The following is a 25,520-nucleotide window of genomic DNA, read 5'->3' as shown; positions in this document are numbered from 1 at the left end:
GGTTGTCTGGCTGGGTCCAGGAGGTTGTAAATTCCTCCTTGAGAGAGGGAGTGGTGCCTGCCACTTTAAAAGAGGCAGTAATTAGACCACTCCTGAAAAAGCCTAACCTGGACCCAGAGGATGTTAACAATTATAGGCCAGTGGCCAACATCCCCTTCCTGGGCAAGGTGCTTGAGTGGGTGGTTGTAGGACAGCTCCAGGCACTCTTGAATGAAACGGATTATCTAGATCCATTTCAATCGGGCTTCAGGCCTGGTTTTGGAGTGGAAACTGCCTTGGTCGCCCTGTGGGATGACCTCTGCTGGGAGAGGGACAGGGGGAGTGTGACCCTGTTGATTCTCCTGGACCTCTCAGCGTTTTTTGATACCATCGACCATGGTATCCTTCTGGATAGGTTGTCTAGGTTAGGAGTTGGAGGCACTGCACTACAGTGGTTCCGCTCCTACTTGGATGGCCGATTCCAGAAGGTGGTGCTGGGGATTGTTGCTCTGTGTCATGGCAATTGTGCCATGGGGTTCCACAGGGCTCTATTTTATCCCCCATGCTGTTTAACATCTACATGAAATCGCTGGGGGAGGTTATCCGGAGGTGTGGGCTGAGGTGCCATCAATATGCAGATGACACCCAGCTCTACCTCTCTTTCTCATCAAAACCAGGTGAGGCAGTGGCTGTTCTGAATCAGTGCCTGGGCACGGTAATGGACTGGATGAGGGCTAATAAACTGAAACTCAATCCAGACAAGACGGAGGTACTGTTAGTGGGTGGTTCGTCTGCCCGGCTAGGTGATATTCAACCTGTTCTGGAGGGGGTTGCACTCCCCCTAAAGGGTCAGGTTCATAGTTTGGGGGTGCTCTTGGATCCAGAACTGTCACTTGAGGCACAGGTGAACTCAGTGGCACGGAGCACTTTTTATCAGCTTAGGCTGGTATACCAACTACGCCCTTATCTGGACAGAGATAGCCTAGCTACAGTTATCCATGCTCTGATAACTTCTCGTCTGGATTACTGCAATGCGTTATACGTGGGGCTGCCTTTGAAAACGGTCCGGAAACTTCAGCTGGTCCAAAATAGGGCAGCAAGATTGTTAACAGGGACTGGCCTGCGAGCTCATATTACTCCAGTACTTTTCCAGCTGCACTGGCTGCCAGTCCCTTTCCGGGCCCGATTCAAAGTGCTGGTGTTAACATTCAGAGCCCTTAACGGCTTGGGGCCAGGTTACCTGAAGGATCGCCTCCTCCCATATGTGCCTGCCCGGACCTTAAGATCATCATCAGCGGCCCTTCTCCGTGAGCCCCTGCCAAAGGAAGTGAGGCGGGTGGCTACTAGGAGGAGGGCTTTTTCTGTTGTGGCACCCCAGCTCTGGAATGAGCTCCCTAGTGAGGTTCGCCTGGCGCCTACATTGTATTCCTTTCGGCGCGAGGTGAAGACCTTTTTATTTTCCCAGGCATTTTAGCATTTTAGCTTTCTAAATTTTTATCTTTGCTGTTTTAAATCTGTATTTTAAACTCCTGCACTGCTGCTAGGTTTTATTGTGGTTGTATTGTTATATTGTGGTTTTAAATGTTCTATATATTTTAAATTGTTTTATTGTGTGTTGTTTGGTTTTAATTTTTGTGAACCGCCCAGAGAGCTTCGGCTATTGGGCAGTATAGAAATGAAATAAATGAATGAATGAATGGCCAGAGGTCATATAGAAGATTTGCTTTTCGATGGACACAGGCTGTTTAATGCAAAAGCTGACAATGCATTAGACTTGGTCTAAAAGGCCCGTACCACAGCATGTCATATGGGTTTTATATCCCAACAGCCATCTGGACAATGTTGCTGGTTCTAAGGTTCCACTGCCAGATACCAATCCCAACAACCGGGGCCATCGCAGCAGCACTGTTCTCAACCTGTGGCATCAGGAAAATGTTTCTTGACATTGAAGCTGCACAGCTATCACTGCAAATCTGACAATAGGAATTGGCGGCATCTTTGACTTAGCCCATTTCCTTTTATCTCCCGGCCTGTCCCCCCATTTTTGGAGAACTTCTGTTTACCTATCATCGGACTTGGCATTCCATCACATTGGAGCCCTGGGTGCGTTCCATCATATGGAGGGACAACAGAATAGAGTTCGATACCCTAGCTCTGCTTGGTACTGTGAAAGTCACGGTCCCATCACCTGTCCTCCACAAAGAGGTCAATACCCTTCTCGGGAAGAGAGCCATCATGCCTGTCCCATGTTCACGTCTCTGAGGTGGGTTCTACTCCAGGTACTTCCGCCCAGAGAGCTTCGGCTATTGGGCGGTATAGAAATAAATAAATAAATAAATAAATAAATACTTCATGGTACTGAAGAAGGACAGAGGGCTCTGGCTGGTCTTGGACCTCTAAGAACTAAACCTGTACATTTCACCCAGGAGTTCCACATGGTTTCTCTGGTATCCATCTTCCCTCTCCTCTCTTGAGTAGATTTGTTTGCCTCTATCACCCTCAAGGATGCATTTTTTTCACATCGCCATAGCAGAATTGCACCAACATTATTTCCGATTTGCCATCAGTTCTGATGTTTATCTGTTCCGGGTGCTGTCTTTTGGCCTAGCCACTGCACCAAGAGTATTCACGAAATGCATGGTGGTGGTCTGTTCTCATTTTTGCTTGCAAGGTGTCGAGGTGTACCTGTACATTGATGATTGGCTGCTGGTGGCGTCGACACGGAACCATCTTTTTTGGTTGATAGAGGTGACTTGCAATCTCCTTTTAAGCTTGTGACTTTGTCTCAATCTCGAGAAATTGCACCTGCAGCCTACCCAGACTCTGCAATTTATTAGAGTGATGGTGGACTTCCACTCAGGTAGAGCATTCCTCCCTCAAGATCGAGCAGAGGTGTTGGCTCTTGAGCGCCAAAGTGACTGTGGGAAAGTTTAGCTCTGTTGCCAACGCAGCCAACGTTTACTAGGCCTTATGGCTGCAAAGATGGCTGTAGTCCACTACGCTCTGTTGAATGTGGGGCCGCTTCAGAATTGGCTCATATGCAATTTCAGTACCAAGCAGGATGCCCAGTGGACCAAACTACAGCTTACACAGGATGTCAGGGACTCCTTACGGTGGTGGACAGTACCAGCCAACCTATCAGAGGGCATGCCTTTCCTTAAACACTTGCCATCCCAAGTAGTAACTGTGAATGCGTTCCTCTCGGGATGGGGAGCTCATTGCTTGGGCCTTAAGGTCCATGGACAATGGTTGACCATGGAAACGAGGCAGCACATCAACCTCCTAGAGCTCAGGGAGATGAAAAAGGCCTTACAGGCATTTGAGCTGGACCTAGTGGGCAGACTAGTTCAGGTCACCTCAGAGAGCACCATGTTCGTTGCGTACCTGAACAATGAGAGGGGTACGAGATCACTCCCACTCCTTGCTCAAAATTTTTTCACTGGTGTCTACCTCGTCGGATCAGATTAGTCACAACTCACGTTGCATACATGGACAATGTCCTAGCAAACCAGCTCAGCTGAACCAGGCTGACCTCCCATGAGTGGGAGTTGGACAAGTCAGTCCTCAGGACTCCATGTCAGAGTTGGAGCACACCACAGGTGGACCTCTTTGCCACTTCGGGCAATACTGTGTGCCAGAATTTCTGTAGCCAAGCAGGCTGTGGTGTGGGTTCGTGGGGGGGCGATTTCACTCTGAGGTGGACAGAAGCACTGTTCTGTTTTTTTCCCTTGTTCCCATTGATCACCAGGGCCCTGGCAAAGATTGATACAGATGGCACCGAGTGCACCCTTGGTGGCCTCACCAGCCATGGTTCACCCTGCTGCTCAGGATGGCGCAGGGTCGGTACCCTCACTTCCATCTCACCTATCCCTTCTCATCAGGGAGAATGGCGAGATTCAGCACCCAGACATAGCAACCCTCCGCCTGACAGTGTGGAAGACCGGGTGACAGACACTGAACTGGTCCCAGCATCGATACAAAAAATCCGTGATGCTGCTTGTAAGCCTCTACACAGTATTCCTAAGGAAATGGACTGCTTTTCCACTTTTGCTTGCGCTCGGGGCTTCCATCCACTCCAGCGCTCTCTGCACCATATACTTCAATTCCTCCTCTTTCACTTCCACAAAGGATTCAAACTGTCGTCTCTAAGAGTTTATTTATCTGCTGTCTCTACTTTTCACCCTCCCATTGAGGGTTTCTCTTTCTTCTCACATCCGACAGTGAAGAGATTTTTAAAAGGGATTAGAAACCTGGCACCACCAGTTCGCTATACAGTACCGAGCTGGAGCCTTTCTGTGGTGCTTAAGGCACTTTCATCCAAGCCATTTGAGCCACTAGCAGCTACAGACCTACACCTTCTTTTCTGGAAGTTGGCGTTCTTGGTGACCATCACATCTGCACGATGGGCTAGTGAACTCTGTGCACTCAGAATAGACCAGCCCTGTCTCACCTTTCATTGAAAGAAAGTGGTGCTCAGACCTGAATCTGCCTTTCTGCCAAAAGTTGTGTTGGGCTTTCATTTAAATCAGCTTTGCCGGCTTTCCTTACTTCCCCATCCACACCTTTGGAGTCGACCCTGCATGTGCTCGATGTACGTTGCAGTTTGGCCTTTTACAAATCGAGGACTGAGCAGTTTGGACTTTCACCTCAATTATTTGTCTGCTATGGTGGCAAGTTCAAAGGCTAGCCTCTCTCGACTCAGCGTTTTGCTTCTTGGGCCGTCAAGACTATTGAGCTGTTGTATGAGCTGGCTGAGCTCAAACTGTCTGCCCCAGTCTGAGCTCACTCTCATCATGTGATATTGATGTTGGTCTGTGAACTGTGTCATGGGGCATCTTGGTTGACACCGTCTACCTTTGTCAGACATTGTAGACTGGATGTTTGGGCTAGAGCTGACTGTGTTTTTAGACATGCTGTCTTTTCTTCACAAACCCACCCACTATCCCCTCTTCAGTGTCATACCCTGAATATGACTTTGGTTACCGAAAGTATTTCCTGTTGGTTCTGAGGCTACAATGTTGGTCTCAAGGAACTGAGGGAATAAGTGGGAACCTGCTAGGGACATGTGCACTAGGACGGTGGGGGAAGGGTTCCCACTAAAACTCCTCAGCTATAGAAATTTCCCGAATCAAGGTTCCGCACAGATGCAGAGCCTATATGTGTGCATGCACAAATGACTGCTCAAAGAACTATAGTTACAGGTAGCAATCTCTCTTTATTTTGTGTAGAAAGTGGTTGTATTTGCTATGCCTAGAAATGCTAATACTAATATCTGACACTTCCTAGAAGTCCCAAGTTGTACTCTGGCCGGAATAAAAAACATACAGTGGTCAAGGGGGCCTTAAATTTATATTACTCGAGCAGCTGCCCTCCACCTGTTTCAAAAGGGGTTCTGGTAAACCTCTTTTGAAACTGAGGAGACTTTCAAAAGCAGTTGATAGGATACATGGCAACCTCCCCCAGATGTTTTGGATTTGAACTCACATCAGCTGCAGCTAGCATGGGCAGTGGTCAGGAATACTTGGAATTATAGTCCAAAACATCTGGAGGGCACCAGGTTGGGTAAGGCTGGCATGGGTGCCCATTAAAAGGAATTTGTAAATTGCCCAGAGAGCTTCAGCTGTTGGGCAGTATAGAAATGTAATAAATAAATAAAGGAGAAAATAGTTTTTTAATAAGTCCACTTAGCATTTGCGAAATTTTGAGTATACCTAAACTCGTTCTTTGGAACCCAACTTCTGGAAACAAATCGAAAGAACTATCTTCATTGGCCCTATAGGTGGGATTACACTTCCATTTCCTCTTCAACAAGTATGTTTAATGTTGGCTACTTTACAACTGTTAAAACATAGATTCACCTTCTGAGAATATGTAACCTCTTACTGAAATACAATATTTGCTTCAGACCTTAGTTAAAACAGGAACGCTTGATAGTATTAACTGTGGTTAAGGCTAGTGTTGTTTCCCTTTAAGTGTGTTTAAGGTAGGGGTTGGATTAGCTCTCAAGAGGAGCTACAGCTGGCTCATCATATCTTTGCTGTGGTTAAAAAAGAGCCATCTGCATTGGCTCACGTTCAGTATATCTTGTGCATGATCATAGATTTACTGACCTCTCTTTGGTAAGAAGTATTGTCAAACGGTTGATGGCCCAGCTGGGCCACGTGTCGTTATGGTTGGTAACACCATTTTGCATATTTTTCACATAGGGGAAATTCAAATAAATGCTTTGTCTTATTGGTTGTTGCTACATACAACATTCAACATTTGAATTAGCTGTCTTTTTTTGCTGCTTTGAGTGACTGCTAATCTAGGCACCTTTACTCTCTGGAGTTTCCATTATTGGTTAACATTGCAATCTTAAGTGCACTTAATGGGGAGTAAGTCCCATTGAAATAAGTGGAACTTACTTTTGAGTAAGCCTGCCTAGGATTGCACTGTTAGTAATGTATACAAGCATTTAACAAACTAGACGTCTTAACAAATGCCTGTCTGTTCCATTAGACTGTAAGAAGTATTTCCTCTGAGTCTTTCACAGATGGGATTTTTGACAGCTACAGCAGTCTAAACCAATGTAGATTTGCCTGACAGCCTTGTTGGAGGGTGCAGAGTATCACAGTAGCTTAGAATGATAGGGTTGGAAGGGGCCTATGAGACCATTGGGTCCAACCCCCACACCAAGCCCTGATTGTAACTCCCAGTTTGGAACAGTCTTAACAGTTTTCTGTTTAACACACTTTTGAACTTTATTTTATATCTAGTGAAAAAATACCTCAATCTTCTATTTTAAATAAATTGTTTATTTAGTCAAAATTCAAAATGTTTCAACCACATGCATGGCTGAAAGTTTAAACAGACTTTGTGTGTCCAACTGCAGTCTTTCCATACTGTATGGGTCAAGACTAAAAATAAACCTGCTTTTTTGGTATGCCATTTCATATTCTTACTGGAGTCATTAAAGGTTTTCTTTGACTACTTTGGAAGGAGGATTTTGGGGAGAATTGACAAGTATGTATACTGTGTAATATATTAATATAATGCCGTTAATTTTTCCCTTATAGCTTCTAGTTCTGTTGCTGGGGCTGTGGGCATGACCACCTCTGGTGAAAGTGAATCGGATGATTCTGAGATGGGGAGATTGCAAGGTACAAATCAAGAGGCCTATTAGCAACTGTAAATATTGTGACACCCTTTAGATTTCTTCTCAAAAGTTAACACCTATCTAGGAAATTTTTGTAACGTTCTATTTTTGTGGGGGAGGCCATGTAGATCAACTAACATTGCTTTTCCGGGACTGTAATGTAATACTTGGCTGTTTCTCTACTCTACCCCCCCCCCCCCCATTAAGTCTGACTGCTGTGGCATATCAGCTATCTTCACCATAGCAAATACTTAAGGTGAATATGCTGGAAATGGTATTATGATTTAAGAAATCTCTATCTGCAGTTGTAAAATGCAGGGTGTTTCTAAACAGCTGATTTCTGAGAATAATTGTACCTTCTTATACATGGGATCTAGTGTTCCCACCTTCTTAGGCATTTATCTCCTAGATGGCAGCCTGTAGCCCATACATTATGTATTTTGTTTTAGAAGACCCGAGAGAATTCATTTCCACTTTGTCCTTAATAGTTATCTTTTTTTTGCCCAACCAAAGTAGTACCATGTACAAGTACCTGAGATTCTGTTTTCAGTTGAGCAAGAAGAGTGGGTTTGCTGGATTCTACCTCACTTAACCAGGTGTTCAGTTTCACTAGCTGGAATGGGATGTGTCTAACATACTTGTAACCATTTTTTAAAAAAGAGAAGATGATAGAGTGGGTAGTATCCAGTGGTGACATTCTACAAATACAAATACTGCTTGTGGAGCTCGACTAAATCTTTCCATTGCGCAAGCCGTTATGCATTTTACTTGCGCATTTTGTTTCACAACAGGTTGCTCAATGGATTGTGCAAGAGGTTGTGCAATCACACTTGTGCAAATGTAACTTTAGTTGAATTCTCCTCTTGTGCATAGTTTGGAACCTAGTTTCTGCTAGTGCAACATCATTTGCACTAGCGGAATGACACAATTGGATACTTCCCTATGTTTAATCCTTGGGATAGGTAACTGTACTTTTAGAAACAGAAACCCATATAAATGCCTACAAATCATTGCTGCCATCTCAGCAGTTCTAGCTTAGCCCCAAACCATTAAAACAATCACAGAGAGGAGGAGTTAAATATTTCAAATAAAAATTGCTGTAAGGAAACACATGGACTGTATACTTAATGAGGATTGGCTTACTCCTGTGAAATTGAGCTCCAGCATAGGATTTAATCATACAATATGTGAATCACAGGTTCTGTTTCATATAAATATGTTAATTTTTTTGAGTCTAGCTCTATTGGAAGCTAGAGGACTTCCTCCACACCTGTTTGGTCCTCTTGGTCCTCGAATGTCACAGCTGTTCCATCGGACAATTGGAAGTGGAGCTAGTAAGTAAACTAACTTGCATGTTTTAGAATCTCTATAGCCTGGATTTCTTTTCCCTGATCTCTGGCTTCTTGTAGTGCTACTTCTAATGACTAAATTCTTAGAATAATTGGATCTTGTACCTGTAACTCAAAATTTTTACCTGCTATCCGCTTTGTGAAACTCTGCCTTCAAGCTTGTAGACCTTTAGATTTGTTCATAAACACTTGAACTTTAAGTTCGCTTTACTGCAGTGTACAGAAATAGATTATACAAGTAAATAGCAGTTTTCTAAAGAAAAGAGATCCCTTTTAGGAAAGAGAGACAAAGAGAGAAGCTTTGTGTATGTAATAGAATATCCCTACATTATTGTACCACTCTGGTCAAATGGATTCAAAGTTTCTAAACTTTTCTAAAAATGTAGTAAAATGTAGTAACTGAATAGTTAGCAAATTTTATTGACATATCTTGCTCTCAGAATTTTGGTGGGTTTAGGTAAATGATGAATGTTTTACATAAGCACCTGCACATGGGTTAGCCACATCTAATCTCTCAAGTTTGGAAAAAAATATTTTTTTTCCCAGAACTTGCCAGTGAGTTGTTATGCTGTACAGAACCACAATTTACCTTGGTTTCTAATCCCTCTTAGCTGATAGACTACTTGGACGCACAATATGATAATAGTTCTTTATAAGGGTGCATAGTGTTTAAGACATGATTCTGCTTCTGTGTTAATGCTTGTTTAGTAACATTCTAACTGCATTATCATTCACTTTTCCAGTATCATGACAAATAGTACAGCATAATGAAAAGGCACAGTAACCCAATGCTATAGTTAGGCAACCATACTTGTGATAGGAAGACATCATTATTTAATGTTCTCCTAAGTTTGGTGCTAATTAATCACCAGAAAGTCTCAAGTATAGATTATTAGTATTGGGCAGTATGAGCAGGAGTGAAAACAGCCTCTACCATGTGTATGTTGACTGCACATGATTTTACAGCTTAATTTTAAATAATGATGTTATGGCAATGGATCAGATTGCCTCAGTCAAGTCATCCTCCCCAACCTGATGCCCTCCAGAGGTTTTGGACTAAAACTTCCAGCATTCCTGACTATTTGGCCATGCTGCCCTAGACTGATGGGAGCTAAAATCCAAAACATTTGTAGGGCATCATGTTTGGCAAGGTCGAGTAAGTTCTTGAGGAGGTTGAAGTAACTCCAAAACCTGTCACATGCGCTATAAGTGGTCATGCTTTTTCAGGTGAAAGGATGGCTTTAAATGGTGTAACTCTTTCTGCTTCCATCTTATCAGAATGGAGTTGATGCGCTGTGGGCAGTATCCTATGTTGTCCATGGGCCAACAGGACCCACTGGTAGCTCAGTGGGGAGCTAGCGGTTCTAAAAGTAATCTGAACCTAGCAGCAATGCTCATTTTTGGAACATGGCAGGTCAGTGGAGGTCACAGAAAGGAGCTCTGTTGACCTGTCTCTACCTAGAAACAAGAGTTCCTATTCCTTTTTGGGGTTGGGGTTGCTTTTAGAACCACTAGCTCCCCGTTGCACAAGCAGTGAGTCCCACTGGCACAGTGGAACAAGAGGGAGTGCAGGACCCATATTGCCTGATATCTGTTACCTGTTGTATTGCATCTTGGTGGCTGAAAGCATGTACTGCTCATGTATTTGCCACCCTATAACATTTAAACACCAATAGAGATGCATGTATAAATGAAGGGTTACTGGTCTGCTGCATTTAACTTTGTGAAGAGCAGCTAAGGAAAATTTATTGTCTGTCTTGGTCAGCTCCATTACCAAATACACATAATAGAAATTTAAAAGGCTAATGCTCTGAAAATCCTCTATTTTTGTTAGGTTCTAAAGCTCAGCAACTTCTACAGGGGCTCCAGGCCACTGATGAAAGCCAGCAGTTACAGTCTGTAATAGAAATGTGTCAGCTGTTGGTCATGGGAAATGAAGAAACTTTGGGAGGATTTCCAGTCAAGAGCGTTGTGCCAGCTCTGGTAAGGATCAATATTCATTTACTTATTTGAACATATAGCCCGCCCTTTCTACTGTATTTTCATGAAGGAATAAATGATTCAATACTTGCACTGCCTCTACAAGTGTGTTTGAGCAAGGTTTCAGTGGTTGGCTCATTGAGTTAATGTGCAAGGAGAAAGCCTTTCATTTTTTAAAAATAGTATGTACATTGCTTTTCTGGGCATTTCTTGGACATGATACATAGAATCTACAAATTAGAATGTGGAGGAGCCAAGTGGTTGGTCTTTGCAGGCTAATAGATGGGCCTTGCTGTGTTTCAGTACAGGGAGATGACTGCTGATGGAATGTGGCATTATACTTCTAAGTAAGTTGTAATAACTTAGGATGGGAGTCTTTAACCAGAGTTCAGCTGGGTTGTTCTGATCTTAAGTAGCTCATACACTTGTGGGATGCAGTTCATATTTAGGGTTAAGGCTGTGCAGGGACCCCCTGATCCACCTTGGAGGCCACTTTGGGGCTTCTGAGGTGAGCCCAATGTGCTTCGGGCCAATTTGGGGGGCCCTAACCTGCTTCAGCCTCTGGAGCCGAAGTGGGATTCAGTTGTCCGAATCTCATTTCGAGCCTGACGCACCACACAAGCCCCCACCTCCTTACCTGGGACCTCGGGATGTGCACCAGCACCTGTCATCTTGTTCCACGGAGTCGTCAAGCCATCAAGTACACTACATTAATGTTGCATACTTGACTGCCACCATTTGTGCAGGATCTGTTTCCAGAAATACAGTGATTTGCCATTTTAAAAATGGTGACTCCATTGAACAAGAAGATGGCTGCTGGTGTGCGTCCGCAGGGCCCAGGTAAGGAGCTGGTGGTGGTAGTGCTGCAGCTGGGCTTCCGAATCGCTCCAAAGTGCTTTGAAATGACTTGACCTGCTTTGTGCCCCCTCCACCTTAACTTGGAAGCAGCCCGAACCACCCTGTTTTGGCTCAGAATTCGGGCTTTGGGCCAAAGCGGTACACAGCCCTATTTAGGATTTAGTATCTTCACTACCCAACCTACTAGAAGTCCTGGGGAAAGGTAGTTACTGAGTGACTTGTAGCACAGAATAACTCTATTACAGGAGAATATGGTAATTTTTCTGTTATGTAGGGTCTGGCTTCCTCCCAAACAGCCATCCCCAAGCTGGTGTCATCGAGATGTTTTGGGCGACAGCTCCCATCAGCCCCAAGGAGCATGGCCAATGGTCAGGCATGGTGGGAGTTGCAGTCTGAAACATCTGGAGGATGCCAGGTTGGGGCAGGCTGAACTACAGGTTTATAATATGACAGTGACTTCATAAAGTTGGTGCGCATATTTTCATTTTGCTTGGTATACCACTGTTGTACATGCCTAGTTACTTCTTGACCTGATTTTTTGCAGCATACTTTACATGGGGCTGGCCTTGAAGACAGTTTGGAAACTTCAGCTAGTTGAGAATGCATCTAGTCTCGTATTAGCAGCAGGAGTATTAGTTTAGTTTTGGGGCAAAGCTCAAGATAATGTTGGGGGCGGGCGCTTAGCCGCCAAGTCCTACATTTGCTTGGGTTTGGGATACTTTACGAGTCTACAACCATTTGTGCTTCACTCTGAGCTGATATCTCTAAATGGTGGATAGTTTTGCATGAAGAAATACTATTCTATTGCCCATTCTACTGAAATATTTTAGAAAATCTGTAAAGACTATTTTCTTCTGTCAGACTTTTAGAGAACTCGGAACCCATTTGAGATGTTGCCCCCATAGCCTTTTTTTTTGTTTTAATGAATTTGTGATTACATTTTATAGAGTTTTTAACTTCATGTTTTTAGTGTTAGAATGCAAACCTCTTTCAGGGCCCTCAAGGGCCAAAAAGCAAGATACAATACAAGAAATAACAAAATACTGTAAAGAGAGGTGATTACTATCATTTATGGTGGGAATGCCTTCTGGTTCAAAATTATTAGGGGTGGGGTGGGGAATTAAATTCATTACAGAAAATGTCTTAGGCTATGAAATACCATCACATCTATTACTTCTTTCTTTTGAACTACATAGAGAATATAGAGTTGACCAAGAACAGGAGGAACTTGTATCTTTATATGGTCGCTCCAGTCAGGCTACTTTATGCAAAGAGTTGGAGGTTCCAAAATTTACCCTCTTTGAAAGATTGGTTTGACAAAATGTAATATTTGGCTGCTATGACCAAATCAGCACACTGACTTAGTTCACATGTAACATCAAATGATGGTATAATTAATTGTTGAATTGTGGGTTGTCGTTACATGCAAACCTAGAACTATGAGTTGTTAACAATGAACAACCCAAAAAGGGAACCCATGGTTTCTTGTTAGGTTGTGAACTGTGGGTTGTTTAAACCATGGGTTGTTGTTACATGCTGTATTGCTGGGCAGTACACATGCAACCCCAGAATCGTGGGTTGTTCATGAGTTGTTTTGCCAGGCTACAGAGGCAGCAGACAACGGCAGTCAAAAAACCCAGCCTCTTTACATGCCAGTACTGCAGTGATGCAAAGACAGTTGAGATACAGGGAGGGAGCAGGCAAAGGAGGAGGGAAACAAACAACCCAGGATCTGAGAAAATAAGCCGTAGTTTGTTTGACCAGCTGCTGGACAAACTCAGGGTAGGGCAACAAAACATGGTTTTAATAAGCCACGGATTAGTGCAACGTGTGAACCAGGCCATTATGGTTGGCTCAAATTTTGTCGTTCAGTCAGTGGAAGAGAATCTGTTGGCAAAACAGATTTCCCCTCCCCCCTGCAGCCCCTCCCCTTGTGCCCCCAAATCTGCTCCAGAGGGTTAGTGGACCTTCTGGAGCAGGTTTGGGGATATGGAGGAAGCTGCTGGGGAGGACAGGGTAGGGAAATCCCATTGTGCAAGTAGATGCCTGCTTGTGGAGCCAAGTCAATATAAGGACAAAAGAGAATAGACAGAGGCAGAATAACTCTAAAGTAAATTGGGAGTTCTTTCATTAATTCTGTAAAAATAATATCCTAATTGTTTTTTTCACTTTTTTGAGTCTACTTGAGGAATTGGTACAGAAATATAAAAGCAAAATAAGTATGCTATACTTCCTATCGCTTCCAGATTTTTCTCTTTGTTAGGAAATAATATGTAGGGTTTGTTTATATGAACATATGTTAATTGAAATGAAGTATCAAATTACCGGACATTTCAGACAACCAGGGAATCAATTTCCATCTTGTCTAACCATTTTGAGAACCCATGTAGTGGGTAGAATATTGAATTTAGATTGAATCCAGGTTTGTCCATATTCTTGCTCAGTCATGAAGCTGACTTGCTTGGCCTTGAGCAAGTCTTGATTTTTCTCTCTTAGGCTAGCCATCCCACAAGGGGCTGTAACGATACATTGGGCTAGACTTTTGTATGCTCCTTAGAGGAACAGTGCTTTGATAAATAAGTGTGAGGTGCCCATAACGATCAAATACGGTGATCAGAAGTTCCCCTATGTACTACTTGCTTTGACTTTATATATGAATGGTACTAGTGATGGATGATATTGGAAAGTGTCGTAGGGCATAAGGAGAGAGGCAGCTTTTCAGTTACCTAAGGTCTAAACTAGTCTTCAGCAATGTGGTGCCCTCCAGATGTTTTGGGCTGTGACTGCTATCATGCCTGAACATTGGTCATGCTGGCTCAGTTTGATGGCAGTTGTAGTCCAAAACATCTGGAGGGCACCATGTTGGGTAAGTCTGATCTAAATGATTTAGGCATCTTTAACTCTTCCCAGAAGGCCACTAGAAGCCAAAAATGGCCCCAAAGCAATAGTATAATGTACTTTCACTAGCCCTACTTTCATGGAGGCAACTATCATTTCTACTCAAACTGTAGCACTTTCTGCAGTGCACACTACCTCAATCCAGACTTGAGAATGCGGGCATTGTGAACACTTAAGTGTACAAAATGACCACCAAATGGATGTAGTAAGGCTCCTAGCCATCAATGCAAATTGCAGTAGGTGTAATGGATGCAGAAAAGCAATTCAACACTATAATCTTAAAGACAGGGAAAGTTAGAACTGGGTGATATTGCTGCCTTCTGCTCAAGGTCAGAGCGTGCTCTCCAGAAACACCCTCTGTTCAGTTTCATTTGCGTTGTAAGTGTCCAGTTCTAACAATTGTCAAGCCCTCCATTAGCAGATATTTTGGGACTCAGTTAAAATCACTTGCCAAGGAGAGAGCAGGGCATCTCCAGCCTCTATCCAGTACGGAGTTTCATATCACTGGGCGATTTCTTCAAGTAGTCCCCTATATATGTTCAGCTGGGTGATACAAAAGGGAGGTAACAAATCACTTAGCACTGTTCTTGGACCTTCCATGCCTTGAATGGGCAGAATGAGAGTGACTGAATGCTTGCCAGGTTTCTCTTAAATCATCCAAGTCCCCGTAACACAACATTATCCAAGCTCCTTCACCAACCTAATAGGATGAGCAGGGTATAATTTTTATCTTTTTAAAACTCCTAAATCATATCCTTAGGCAGGATCTTGAGTATAGACTGTCACTTGAAGATTAAAAACAGTGACTGTTTCTGCCTGTAAACACTTTTGTGTACAAAATGATGTCATAAAATCCATCTTGTCAGCTCTTAAACAGTTGGACACTGAATTCCCAACAGGTTTATAAATTGTTAGAATGTAAAGAAAATTGTTCTTGTGAGCTGAGAAATGACTAATCCTTTTCCTATTGTTTATAGATAACATTGCTGCAGATGGAGCACAACTTTGACATTGTAAGTATTTCACGTACACTTGGTTAAATGCAGCTTCAGGTAAATCTTAAAGCAAGCCTTGCTAGTTCACATGTTGTAGATAGTGATAGAAATTTTCTGTTGATGGCTACTTACCATGATGGCTGTATGCTTCCACAATCAGAGGCAATATGCCTCTGAATACCAGTTGCTTGGGGTTAACAGTGAGAGTGTACTATCGCTCCCATGCCCTGCTTGTGGGCATCTTAAGAACATCTGGTTGGCCATTCTGGGAAACGGGATGCTGAACTAGATAGGCCTTTGGTCTGCTCCAGCAGGGCTGCTCTTATGTTCCTATGTTGTCTTTGCAGATGAATCATGCTTGTCGAGCCTTAACCTATATGATGGAAGCACTTCCCAGATCATCTGCTGTTGTCGTAGATGCAATTCCTGTTTTTTTGGAAAAGGTAATACTGTTACTATCAATCTAGAATTGGTTGCAACTGAAGGTTTTCTGAAGCAGTTTTCTCATTGCCCTATTCACACACAACAGCAGCATATCGTGGGTTAATTAACCCATGATTTGGTGCACTTTGTGCCGCCGCCATTTTGAATATGCAACCTCCGATTTACCCCTTGATGTCTGAACCCAGACACTATGGATTAATTGTTGGTTAAACAACCCACAGTTAACCTAACAACTAATTGTAGGGTAAATACATTGCTTAGTGTACATTGGCTGTACACTAATAAGAACCTCACCATGGTATCAAGAGTTGTGAACTTCCTCTGATTTCTGTCAGGAGGGAAATAATTTTCTCAAGTCTTTCTAATTCAGGGCATAATTGCCACTTTGAGAGGGTTCTGCCCATCAAGGTGGCCTAAAAATAATTTTAAATGATTACATAAATCATTGCTTTGCTTAGAGATTGCTAATGTCACATCAGGTAAGCAAAAGGGCCACATACCCTCTTGCTGAATCAGCAATAGCCCCATAAAAACCCAGTGAATGCAATTAACCCAATGTTGATTTTTTTTGTTCCTTTATTTTTTGAAAAGCAGGAATACAAAATCAGTTCTGAGAATTTAGAAATGCACAGATGCAAAGACTAACTGGATATTGCTTTGGTACTCCGAAATTTAAGATTTTTTACCTGATAACCATTGTGCTACCACAAGTTATCTGAGAAACTAACAGTTGTTGTTCAGTTGTTCAGTCGTTAAGTCACTTCCGACTCTTCGTGACCACATGGACCATAGCACGCCAGGCCTTCCTGTCCTGCGCTCTCTCCCAGAGTGTGCTCAAGTTCATATTCATTGCATCGGTGATGCTATCTAGCCATCTCATCCTCTGCTGTCTACTTCTCCTTTTGCCTTCGATCTTTCCCAGCATCAGGGTCTTTTCCAGGGAGTTTTCTCTTGGCATTAGGTGGCCAAAATATTTGAGCTTCAGCTTCAGTATCTGTCCTTCCAATGAGCAGTCAGGATTGAGTTCCTTTAGGATGGACTGATTTGACCTCCTTGCAGTCCAAGGGACTTGTAAGAGTCTTCTCCAGCACCACAGTTGGGAAGCATCAATTCGTCGGCGCTCAGCCTTCCTTATAGTCCAGCTCTCACAGCCATACGTTACTACTGAGAAAACCATAGCTTTGATTATACGGACCTTTGTCGGCAAGGTGATGTCTCTGCTTCTTCCTATTCTGTCTAGGTTTGCCATAGCTTTCCTCCCAAGGAGCAAGCGTCTTTTAATTTCATGGCTACAGTCACCGTCTGCGGTGATCTTGGAGCCCAAGAAAACAAAATTTGTCACTGCTTCCATTACTTCCCCTTCTATATGCCAGGAAGTGATGGGGCCAGATGCCATGATCTCAGTTTTTATAATGTTGAGTTTCAAACCAGCTTTTGCACTTTCCTCTTTCACCCTCAACAAGAGGCTCTTTAGATCCTCTTCGCTTTCTGCCATTAGAGTGGTATCATCTGCGTATCTGAGGTTGTTGATAATTCTCCCGGCAATCTTAATTCCGACCTGTGATTCATCCAACCCGGCATTTCTCATGATGTACTCTGCATATAAATTAAATAAGCAGGGCGACAATATACAGCCTTGTTGTACTCCTTTCCCAATTTTGAACCAATCGGTTGTTCCAAGTCGGGTTCTTACTGTTGCTTCTTGACCCTTGTACAGGTTTTTCAGGAGACAGGTAAGGTGGCCTGGTACTCCCATCTCTTTCAGAATTTGCCACAGTTTGTTGTGATCCACACAATCAAAGGCTTTAGCGTAGTCAATGAAGCAGAAATAAACATTTTTCTAGAATTCTCTTGCTTTCTCCATGATCCAGCGAATGTTGGCGATTTGATCTCTAGTTCCTCTGCCTCTTCGAAACCCCGCTTGTACTTCCGGTAGTTCTCGGTTCACATACTGCTGAAGCCTAGCTTGTAGGATTTTGGGCATCACCTTGCTGGCATGTGAAATGAGCGCAATTGTACAGTAGTTTGAACATTCTTTGGCATTGCCCTTCTTTGGAATTGGAATGTAAACTGACCTTTTCCAGTCCTGTGGCCACTGTTGAGTGTTCCAAACGTGTTGGCATATTGAGTGCAGCACTTTAACAGCATCATCTTTTAGGATTTTAAATAGCTCAGCTGGAAGACTGTCATCTCTGCTAGCTTTGTTGTTACTAATGCTTCCTAAGGCCCACTTGACTTCACTCTCGAGGATGTCCAGCTTAAGTTCAGTGACCGCACTACCATGGCTATCAGGGACATTAGAATCTTTCCTGTCTAGTTCTTCTGTGTATTCTTTCCACCTCTTCTTAATGTCATCTGCTTCTGTTAGGTCCCTGCCTTCTTTGTCCTTTATCGTGCCCGTCTTTGCACAAAATGTTCCCTTGAGATCTCCGATTGTCTTGAAAAGATCTCTAGTCTTTCCCATTCTATTGTTTTCCTCGATTTCTTTGCATTGTTCATTTAAGAAGGCCTTATCTCTCCTTGCTATTCTCTGGAACTCTGCATTCAGTTGGATATATCTTCCTCTTTCTCCCTTGCTTTTCGCTTCCCTTCTTTCCTCAGCTACTTGTAAAGCCTCATCAGACAGCCACTTGGCTTTCTTGCATTTCTTTTTCTTTGGGATGGATTGAGTTGCTGCCTCCTGAACAATGTTACGGACCTCTGTCCATAGTTCCTCAGGCACTCTGTCTATCAGGTCTAATCCCTGAAATCTATTCCTCACCTCCACTGTATATTCATAAAGGATATGATTTCGGTCATACCTGAATGGTTTAGTGGTTTTCCCTACGTTCTTCAATTTCAGCCGAAATTTTGCAAGAAGCAGCTCATGATCCGAGCCACAGTCAGCTCCAGGTCTTGTTTTGACTGACTGTATAGAGCTTCTCCATCTTTGGCTGCAAAGGACATAATCAGTCTGATTTCGATATTGACCATCTGGTGATATTATACATGTTAGATAAAAGTCTATTTGTGTCCTTTGCAGTTTGGAGGCACTGGGATTCAAATTTCGTTAATGGTAACGATCTTGTTAACGATCCCAGGGACATTCTTCCTTGTCCCCGGGATCTAGTGTCAGTTCTTCTGAGCCAGGAGTAGTGAGACTTCAAGCCTGTTAGATCTGTTAGTGTTTTTTTAAAACTAGAATTCTGAGGTCTTCCAGTGCAAGAAGGGAGGGGAGAAAGCAGTGAAGGGCATGCAGAAGGAACAGAATGCCTCTGACCACATGCTCAACCTAGGAATTTGTTTTAGTACCAGAACTGAACTTGTAGCCCTTTCACTGTGATCTTCAATGCTCTTTAAAAATAAAAAATAATCCCCTTAAAAATCCAAACCAAAAATTAAAAAGTGAGTGAGAGGAAAAATGTTGTGAATTTGGATATCCAAAAGAAATTGCTTGGCTCTTGTACTCTTCAAGAACACTGGAGAATCAATTTTCTTTGCATGTGATTAAGCATTGAATAAGAGTGAAGCATATTAATGTATGTATGTTTTAGGGTGGGCAGTTGAACAGAAATATAATTGAACGGTCTACAAAACTAAAGCATTTGAGTTAAATGATATTAAAGCATGGACGTTGAGCAGTAATAAAAGCTATTAAAGTTTGAAGGCTGCTTGAAAATGATTGACAGTTTAGATCACTTTCTAATCTCATTTCATATGTCTCTGAAAAACAGACTAAATGGCTTTCATTTGTTCCAGCTGCAAGTTATTCAGTGTATTGATGTGGCAGAGCAGGCACTGACTGCCTTGGAGATGTTATCACGCAGACATAGTAAAGCTATTCTGCAGGCAGTAAGTATTTCTTCAAATTAAAAAAGACTGTTTTTAAATGTTTACCATTACTAGAGTTTTCTTCCCCAAAGAGCAATTACTCCCTGAAATGTATGCATTTCTGTTAGTGATATAAGCCCCCACCCCTTTTGCTTGAACTGTTTGGTTGTGTGTGTGGTTTATTTTGTATTATAGGGAGGCTTGGCAGACTGTCTGCTGTATCTGGAATTTTTCAGCATAAATGCCCAGAGGAATGCACTAGCTATTGCTGCCAATTGCTGCCAGAGCATCACTCCTGATGAGTTTCACTTTGTTGCGGATTCTTTGCCATTGCTTACACAAAGGCTAACCCATCAGGTCAGTAGCTGTTGAGAACACAACTATTTTCCAAAGGTTTTTGTGTGATGTGAATCTTTAGGGTGACCAGTTTGTACCATGGTGGGTTTTCACTAGCCCTTGATGAGAGTGAAGCCTATTAGAGGAGATAATACTTCATATCAAGGTGGCTTTTGTAGCAAAATGAAATAAAAGTTGTCTCAGTTCTTTGGGCTGTGACTTTTGCTAGGGTATCGAAGTTAGGCAAGGTGCATTTGCTTCTTTCCCAGTTAATGTCTGCCAAAGTCTCAACAGGACAGTTCCAGAATTGCAGTTTTTATGTGCCTGAAATGCCAAATCCTATATATTGAAACCTAATATTTATATTTAAACTTCATAGGACAAAAAGTCAGTAGAAAGCACTTGCCTCTGTTTTGCACGCCTAGTGGACAACTTCCAACATGAAGAGGTAACATCTACTTTCTTTCTTTAGCTTAGTGGTAAAAAGATTCTGATCAGATGATCTTTAAACTTCTCATAGAATCATAGAATCATAGAGTAGTAGGGTTGGTAGGGGCCTACAACCCCCTGCTCAATGCAGGAATCCAAGTTAGAGCATCCCTGACAGATGGCTGTCCAGCCTCATCTTGAATGCCTCCAGTCTGGGAGAGCCCACTACCTCCCTAGGTAATTGGTTCCATTGTCGTATTGCTCCAAGAGTCAGGAATTTTTTCCTGATGTTCAGCTGGAATCTGGCTTCCTGTAACTTGAGCCTATTATTCCATGTCCTGCACTCTGGGATGATTGAGAAGAGATCCTGGACTTCCTCTCTGTGACAACCTTTCAAATACTTGAAGAGCACTATCCTATCTCCCCTCAGTCTTCTCTTCTCAAGGCTAAACATGCCCAGTTCTTTCAGTCTCTCTTCATAGGGCTTTGTTTCCAGTCCCCTGATCATCTTGGTTGCCCTCCTCTGAACCCCCTCCAGTTTGTCTGCATCCTTCTTAAAATGTGGTGCCCAGAACTGGACACCGCACTCCAGATGAGGCCTAACCAGTGCTGAGTAGAGGGGAACTAGTACTTCCCGGGATTTGGAAGCTATGCTTCTATGAATGCAGCCCAAAAGAGCATTTGCCTTTTTTGCAGCCACATCGCATTGTTAGCTTATATTCAGCTTGTGATCTACAACAATTCCAAGATCCTTCTCACTTGTAGTGTTGTTGAGCCACGTATCCCCCATCTTGTAACTGTGCATTTGGTTTCTTTTTCCTTCTCCCTTTTTTCTTGAAGAATCTGCTTCAGCAGGTTGCTTCTAAGGACTTGCTCACAAATATTCAGCAGCTCCTAGTAGTGACTCCTCCAATTCTGAGCTCAGGGATGTTCATCATGGTGGTGCGCATGTTTTCCCTAATGTGCTCCAACTGTCCTACGCTAGCAGTTCAACTTATGAAGCAAAGTAAGTTGCTCTTGACATTCTCTTTATCAATTGTTGGTGTCTATAGGATTGAAAAGTAAAATGTTTGCAAGAAGTTAATGAAACTACTGGAGTATGTGGCTCTTTTTGCACGTAACAACAACCCATCAGTTTAAAAATGGATGGGTTATCATGGACCTGCACCGTGCCCGCACTGTGCCCACTTCTTCCACTTTACTGCAGAACCCACAATTGGCTCCTTCTTAGGTTGTGCAGTGTGATGTGCGAACCCAGGCTGCTGGGTTGTTTCAGGGCCAAACAAACCTAGTGGTTAACCCAACAAAAAAGGATGGATTAAATTCTGGGTTGCTTAGTCCCTTAACCCAACGGTCTAGGTTCGCATGTTACGGTGCAGAAGCTATGAAGAAGGCAATTGCTGGTTGTGTCAAAGAGGTGGGCGTGCTGCATGCAGTGCTCCCATTCATGCATGACAACCTATCAGTTTTTAAACTCATGGGTTGTCGTTACGTGCAAACCAGGTCTGTGTTTCATATCTAGCTATATTAGTGGCAGAGGGATGGGTGCAGGGAGACACAAATTATTTTGCTCATTAATTTATATATTTACAGTATTTATAGCCTGCTCTATAACAAGGTTCTCAGTGCAGCTCCCAACAAGAAATAAAACAAGTAGAATATCTAGAATTGTGTGTCATACGCATCTGCAACAGTTTGATCTACATTTTTCTTTTTAAAGCATGGGCGTTGTGATAGAAAGTTCTGGGCCCGAAAGCGTAAATGCCAAGGAGTTGAACAGAAATCTCCCAGCACCACTTTCTGGAATTACTTATCCAGGCAAAATCACTGGAAAGCAATACCCCCTAACATCAAGCTCAGACAGCCCCTCCAGAAGGGTACTGTGGCCAATGGGATTAAAAGCTGCTGAGAGGTCCAGGAGAATCAATAGTGTCACACTTGTTCCATCTCTGTCACAGCACCTGTCATCCCACAGGGTGATTGAGATTGTTTCTCTGCTATAACAAGGCCTGTAGCCTGATTGAAATGGATCAAGAAAACAAATTCGAGCAGAATTTCCCCATAGATATTAACTAGCACTGGACATATATATACTATTATAAGTATTTCTGTAAAACACAAGGCACCAGAATTCCTTGAGGTACGTAGCGGTAATGGGATACTGGTATTAGCAGCTTCTTTTCTGCATGTGCACCAAATATTTGTCAGTTTCTAGTTCTGCTCTCAGTTGTCAAACCTTTAGCAACAATGCATGTTTTCACACCTGCCACATGAGAACATGCATTGTTTGAAGTCTTGAACAAGACAAAGCTGAACTAGAAATGGACAAATATGTGGTGCATGTGTAGTTCTTTTGAGTCAAACCTCTGAATTAACTTCTAATTTGGTTAAATTGAGGTGTGACATTCAAAATCTGGATGCCTATGAATGTCTTTCACCTGCTACTTGACACAGTAAACTGGGGTTCATAACGTGCAAGTAATTTCTGTGCTGTGTATTCCACCACCTGCAAAGGGCAAAATAAGAGTATACAGAGACAAATGGTCAAACTTTGGAAACGTGTGGTGTGAGATGTACTACTTTGCTGTTGATGCAGCTTTGACCTGACTACAGATCTGGCAAATTTCATACTGCTGTGAACTAGATTCTGCATTATTTGCAATTCCACTTAACAAATTTTGAAGGACTTGGTGAGTGGGGAGATGGAGCTGTGGCTTGCAGAAGCAGCCATTGGCAAGCCAGCTTCTTTATCCTAAGGAGTATGTTGGCTTCTTGACCCTCCAAATGACACATTCCTGTGGAGTGTAAATTCCTATGGGACAGCTCTGGCATGCGGGTTAAGCCCAAAGACCTTGATAAGGCCCAAGATCAGTTTCGTTTGGTGTAAATCCAGACAGTTGCCAGAATCCAGCCCTGTACTGAGAGAGAGAGAGAGAGAGAGAGAGAGCGCTTCCATTATTATTATTTTTTTTTTTTGCAATGAAGTATGTCCCTCTATACTCAGAGGCCTATAGGAACATCATATGTGTACTGTGGGATTGGTTTGCTTTCATTTACTTTTGCTATGGGGAATTCTTGTAATAAAAAAGTACATTCTTCTTGGAAGCATTCTGTTCCAAGAGGCATATAAAGAACACTTATTACAGAACATGGCAAAATAATGTTGTGGTTGTGTCTTTTTTTTACAAAAAAAAGATATTGCAGAAACTCTTCACTTTCTTCTTTGTGGAGCCTCAAATGGGAGTTGTCAAGAACAAATAGACCTTGTTCCGAGAAGTCCTCAAGAACTGTATGAGCTTACGTCACTTATCTGGTATGTTTTCTGTGACTTCCTCTTTCAGATTTTGCCTAGGATTTTGTTTCATGATACAATGAAGGTTACTTTCACTAACACACACATTTTCTGTTAACAAAACATTGATTTGTTTTTTTCAGTGAATTGATGCCATGCCTGCCAAAAGAAGGAATTTTTGCTGTTGACACTATGCTAAAGAAAGGAAATGCACAAAACACAGATGGTGCAATATGGCAGTGGCGAGATGACAGGGGGCTCTGGCATCCCTATAACAGAATTGATAGCCGGATAATAGAGGTAGCATCTTCAGCATATACTGTAAACATCTGTACTTTATATAGGGGTTTAGACATCACTTATTAGCCACTTTATATTAGCCATATAAACGTATACACTTTTACATACAGAAATACTAATTGAACTTCAACTATGGATCTCGTCAGGCTAAGTATTAGTAGACATACTTTGATTCTTATTAATGGGCTATTTCATAAGATGGTGGTTCTTTTGGTCTGTCTTTCCTGACTAACATAGTCATTAAAATATTTTGCTTGCTGATAACTGTGTAGTTCGATGTGGAGCCTTTGGGAATGTTAATTTTAACTGATTGTCCAGAAAACAAATCCTTATATTACTATTATAGAAATTTCTACTCTGCCCTTTAAGCAAGCTCCCAGGATGGCTTAAACAAAATCAAGACAATTACACATTCAAATAGGCCAGAACCAGCAACATGCTTAAACGTTATTTGTGACATGGCCCACATATGAGGGTGTTACATGCACTTTTTCTGTCCATAACATCTCATCTTTCAGCTTAGCTTTAAATAGTCTCCACATGAGAGGAGTGAACACTTTTCTTAGGAAACAAATCTCTGTAGCTTTGTATCAACATGTTTTATGGTCCTTTAAACAAGATTGATGCGCCATTTAAAACACAGTATTTTCATTCATGTAAATCAAATATTCACTGCAGTGTAGGGAGAAGGAAGATTATCCCAAACCAGTCAATACCTGTATTTAAACTTCTGCATTTGTTCTCAGGCAGCTCATCAGGTTGGTGAAGATGAAATAAGTCTGTCTACGCTGGGACGTGTTTATACAATTGACTTTAATTCTATGCAGCAGATCAATGAGGATACTGGAACAGCACGTGCCATTCAGAGAAAACCTAATCCTCTAGCCAATACCAACACTAGTAAGTACTATTGTTAAAATACTTTCTGCATTTTATGTTTGTCAGTTCTGTGCAGAAAACCCCCACTCTTCTCTCCAGTCACCAAGAACAGCAATTTTAAGGCATTTAAACTTTGCATTTAATTTTTAGAATTGAGCTATCCTCTGCATGCATGAAAACTGATGCACTGGGGCTTACTCCTGAGTAGACATGCATTGAGTTGTGGCTTGCATGTTTGGTGGGAAAGTGTTGAAATTGGTATGAATGACATTTGACCCCACCCACTCTATCCTTGGCCCTGTCCACTGCTGGAATGACCCCCTGACCCTGAGACCTTTCCCAAATTGGAGTTTGGTACCCAGGCTGAAAAAGGTTAGTCTCCCCAGAGAGAGAGAGTAAAATAGGGTTTGATCTAGACTAAGTTAGTTGTGCCGAGTTCCCATAACTTTCTGTATAACCTTTACATGGTATATTTGTTAAATCACAAGTGGTCAACATGTGACATGCTTTGACCATATGTTATGGCCTCTGGCATGATATAGCTGTGATATTTAGTGTGGCCTGTTTTAATTTGCTGGAATTCTACTCAATTTTGGCAACGTCAAGATGGCTACTTCAAGATGATGACGTTATCGCCTAATGCAAGGCAAAAAGACTTCTACCAGTGTTCAGTGTGGAATAAAGGAGAGCAGTTCTGCAAGAGGTTGTAGAAGTTGCCAATCCATTTCAATAAACCAGTCTAGTACAAGGATGTTTGATTATCATTTTTCTCTAAGTGTCTGTCTAAATTAGAAATGTCAAACTCAAAAAAGTAGAATGGATTTGTTCTTTGT

General features: G+C 42.4%; 1 protein-coding gene across 4 annotated transcripts in view; it reads left to right on the top strand.

Moving 5' to 3' along the window:
* TRIP12 (thyroid hormone receptor interactor 12) overlaps window positions 1-25,520 on the top strand; it is a 121,666-nt gene that overhangs the window by 57,464 nt on the left and 38,682 nt on the right. For all 4 annotated transcript variants that reach the window (XM_084847166.1, XM_084847167.1, XM_084847164.1 and 1 more), the window contains 12 exons: window positions 7,038-7,121; window positions 8,356-8,451; window positions 10,301-10,449; window positions 15,180-15,215; window positions 15,545-15,640; window positions 19,380-19,472; window positions 19,647-19,808; window positions 20,167-20,235; window positions 21,057-21,222; window positions 23,412-23,529; window positions 23,652-23,808; window positions 24,555-24,708. In XM_084847166.1, the coding sequence (XP_084703292.1) occupies window positions 7,038-7,121; window positions 8,356-8,451; window positions 10,301-10,449; window positions 15,180-15,215; window positions 15,545-15,640; window positions 19,380-19,472; window positions 19,647-19,808; window positions 20,167-20,235; window positions 21,057-21,222; window positions 23,412-23,529; window positions 23,652-23,808; window positions 24,555-24,708 (1,380 nt within the window). The remainder of the gene's footprint in view (window positions 1-7,037; window positions 7,122-8,355; window positions 8,452-10,300; window positions 10,450-15,179; window positions 15,216-15,544; window positions 15,641-19,379; window positions 19,473-19,646; window positions 19,809-20,166; window positions 20,236-21,056; window positions 21,223-23,411; window positions 23,530-23,651; window positions 23,809-24,554; window positions 24,709-25,520) is intronic.

This window comes from Heloderma suspectum, chromosome 3 (assembly GCF_057233095.1).
Source record: "Heloderma suspectum isolate Gila_16-S chromosome 3, 16-S_ref, whole genome shotgun sequence".
NCBI classification, from domain to species: Eukaryota; Metazoa; Chordata; class Lepidosauria; order Squamata; family Helodermatidae; genus Heloderma; species Heloderma suspectum.
The sequence above is the reverse complement of the archived record's forward strand: the minus strand, read 5'-3'. Positions and strand labels throughout refer to the sequence as shown.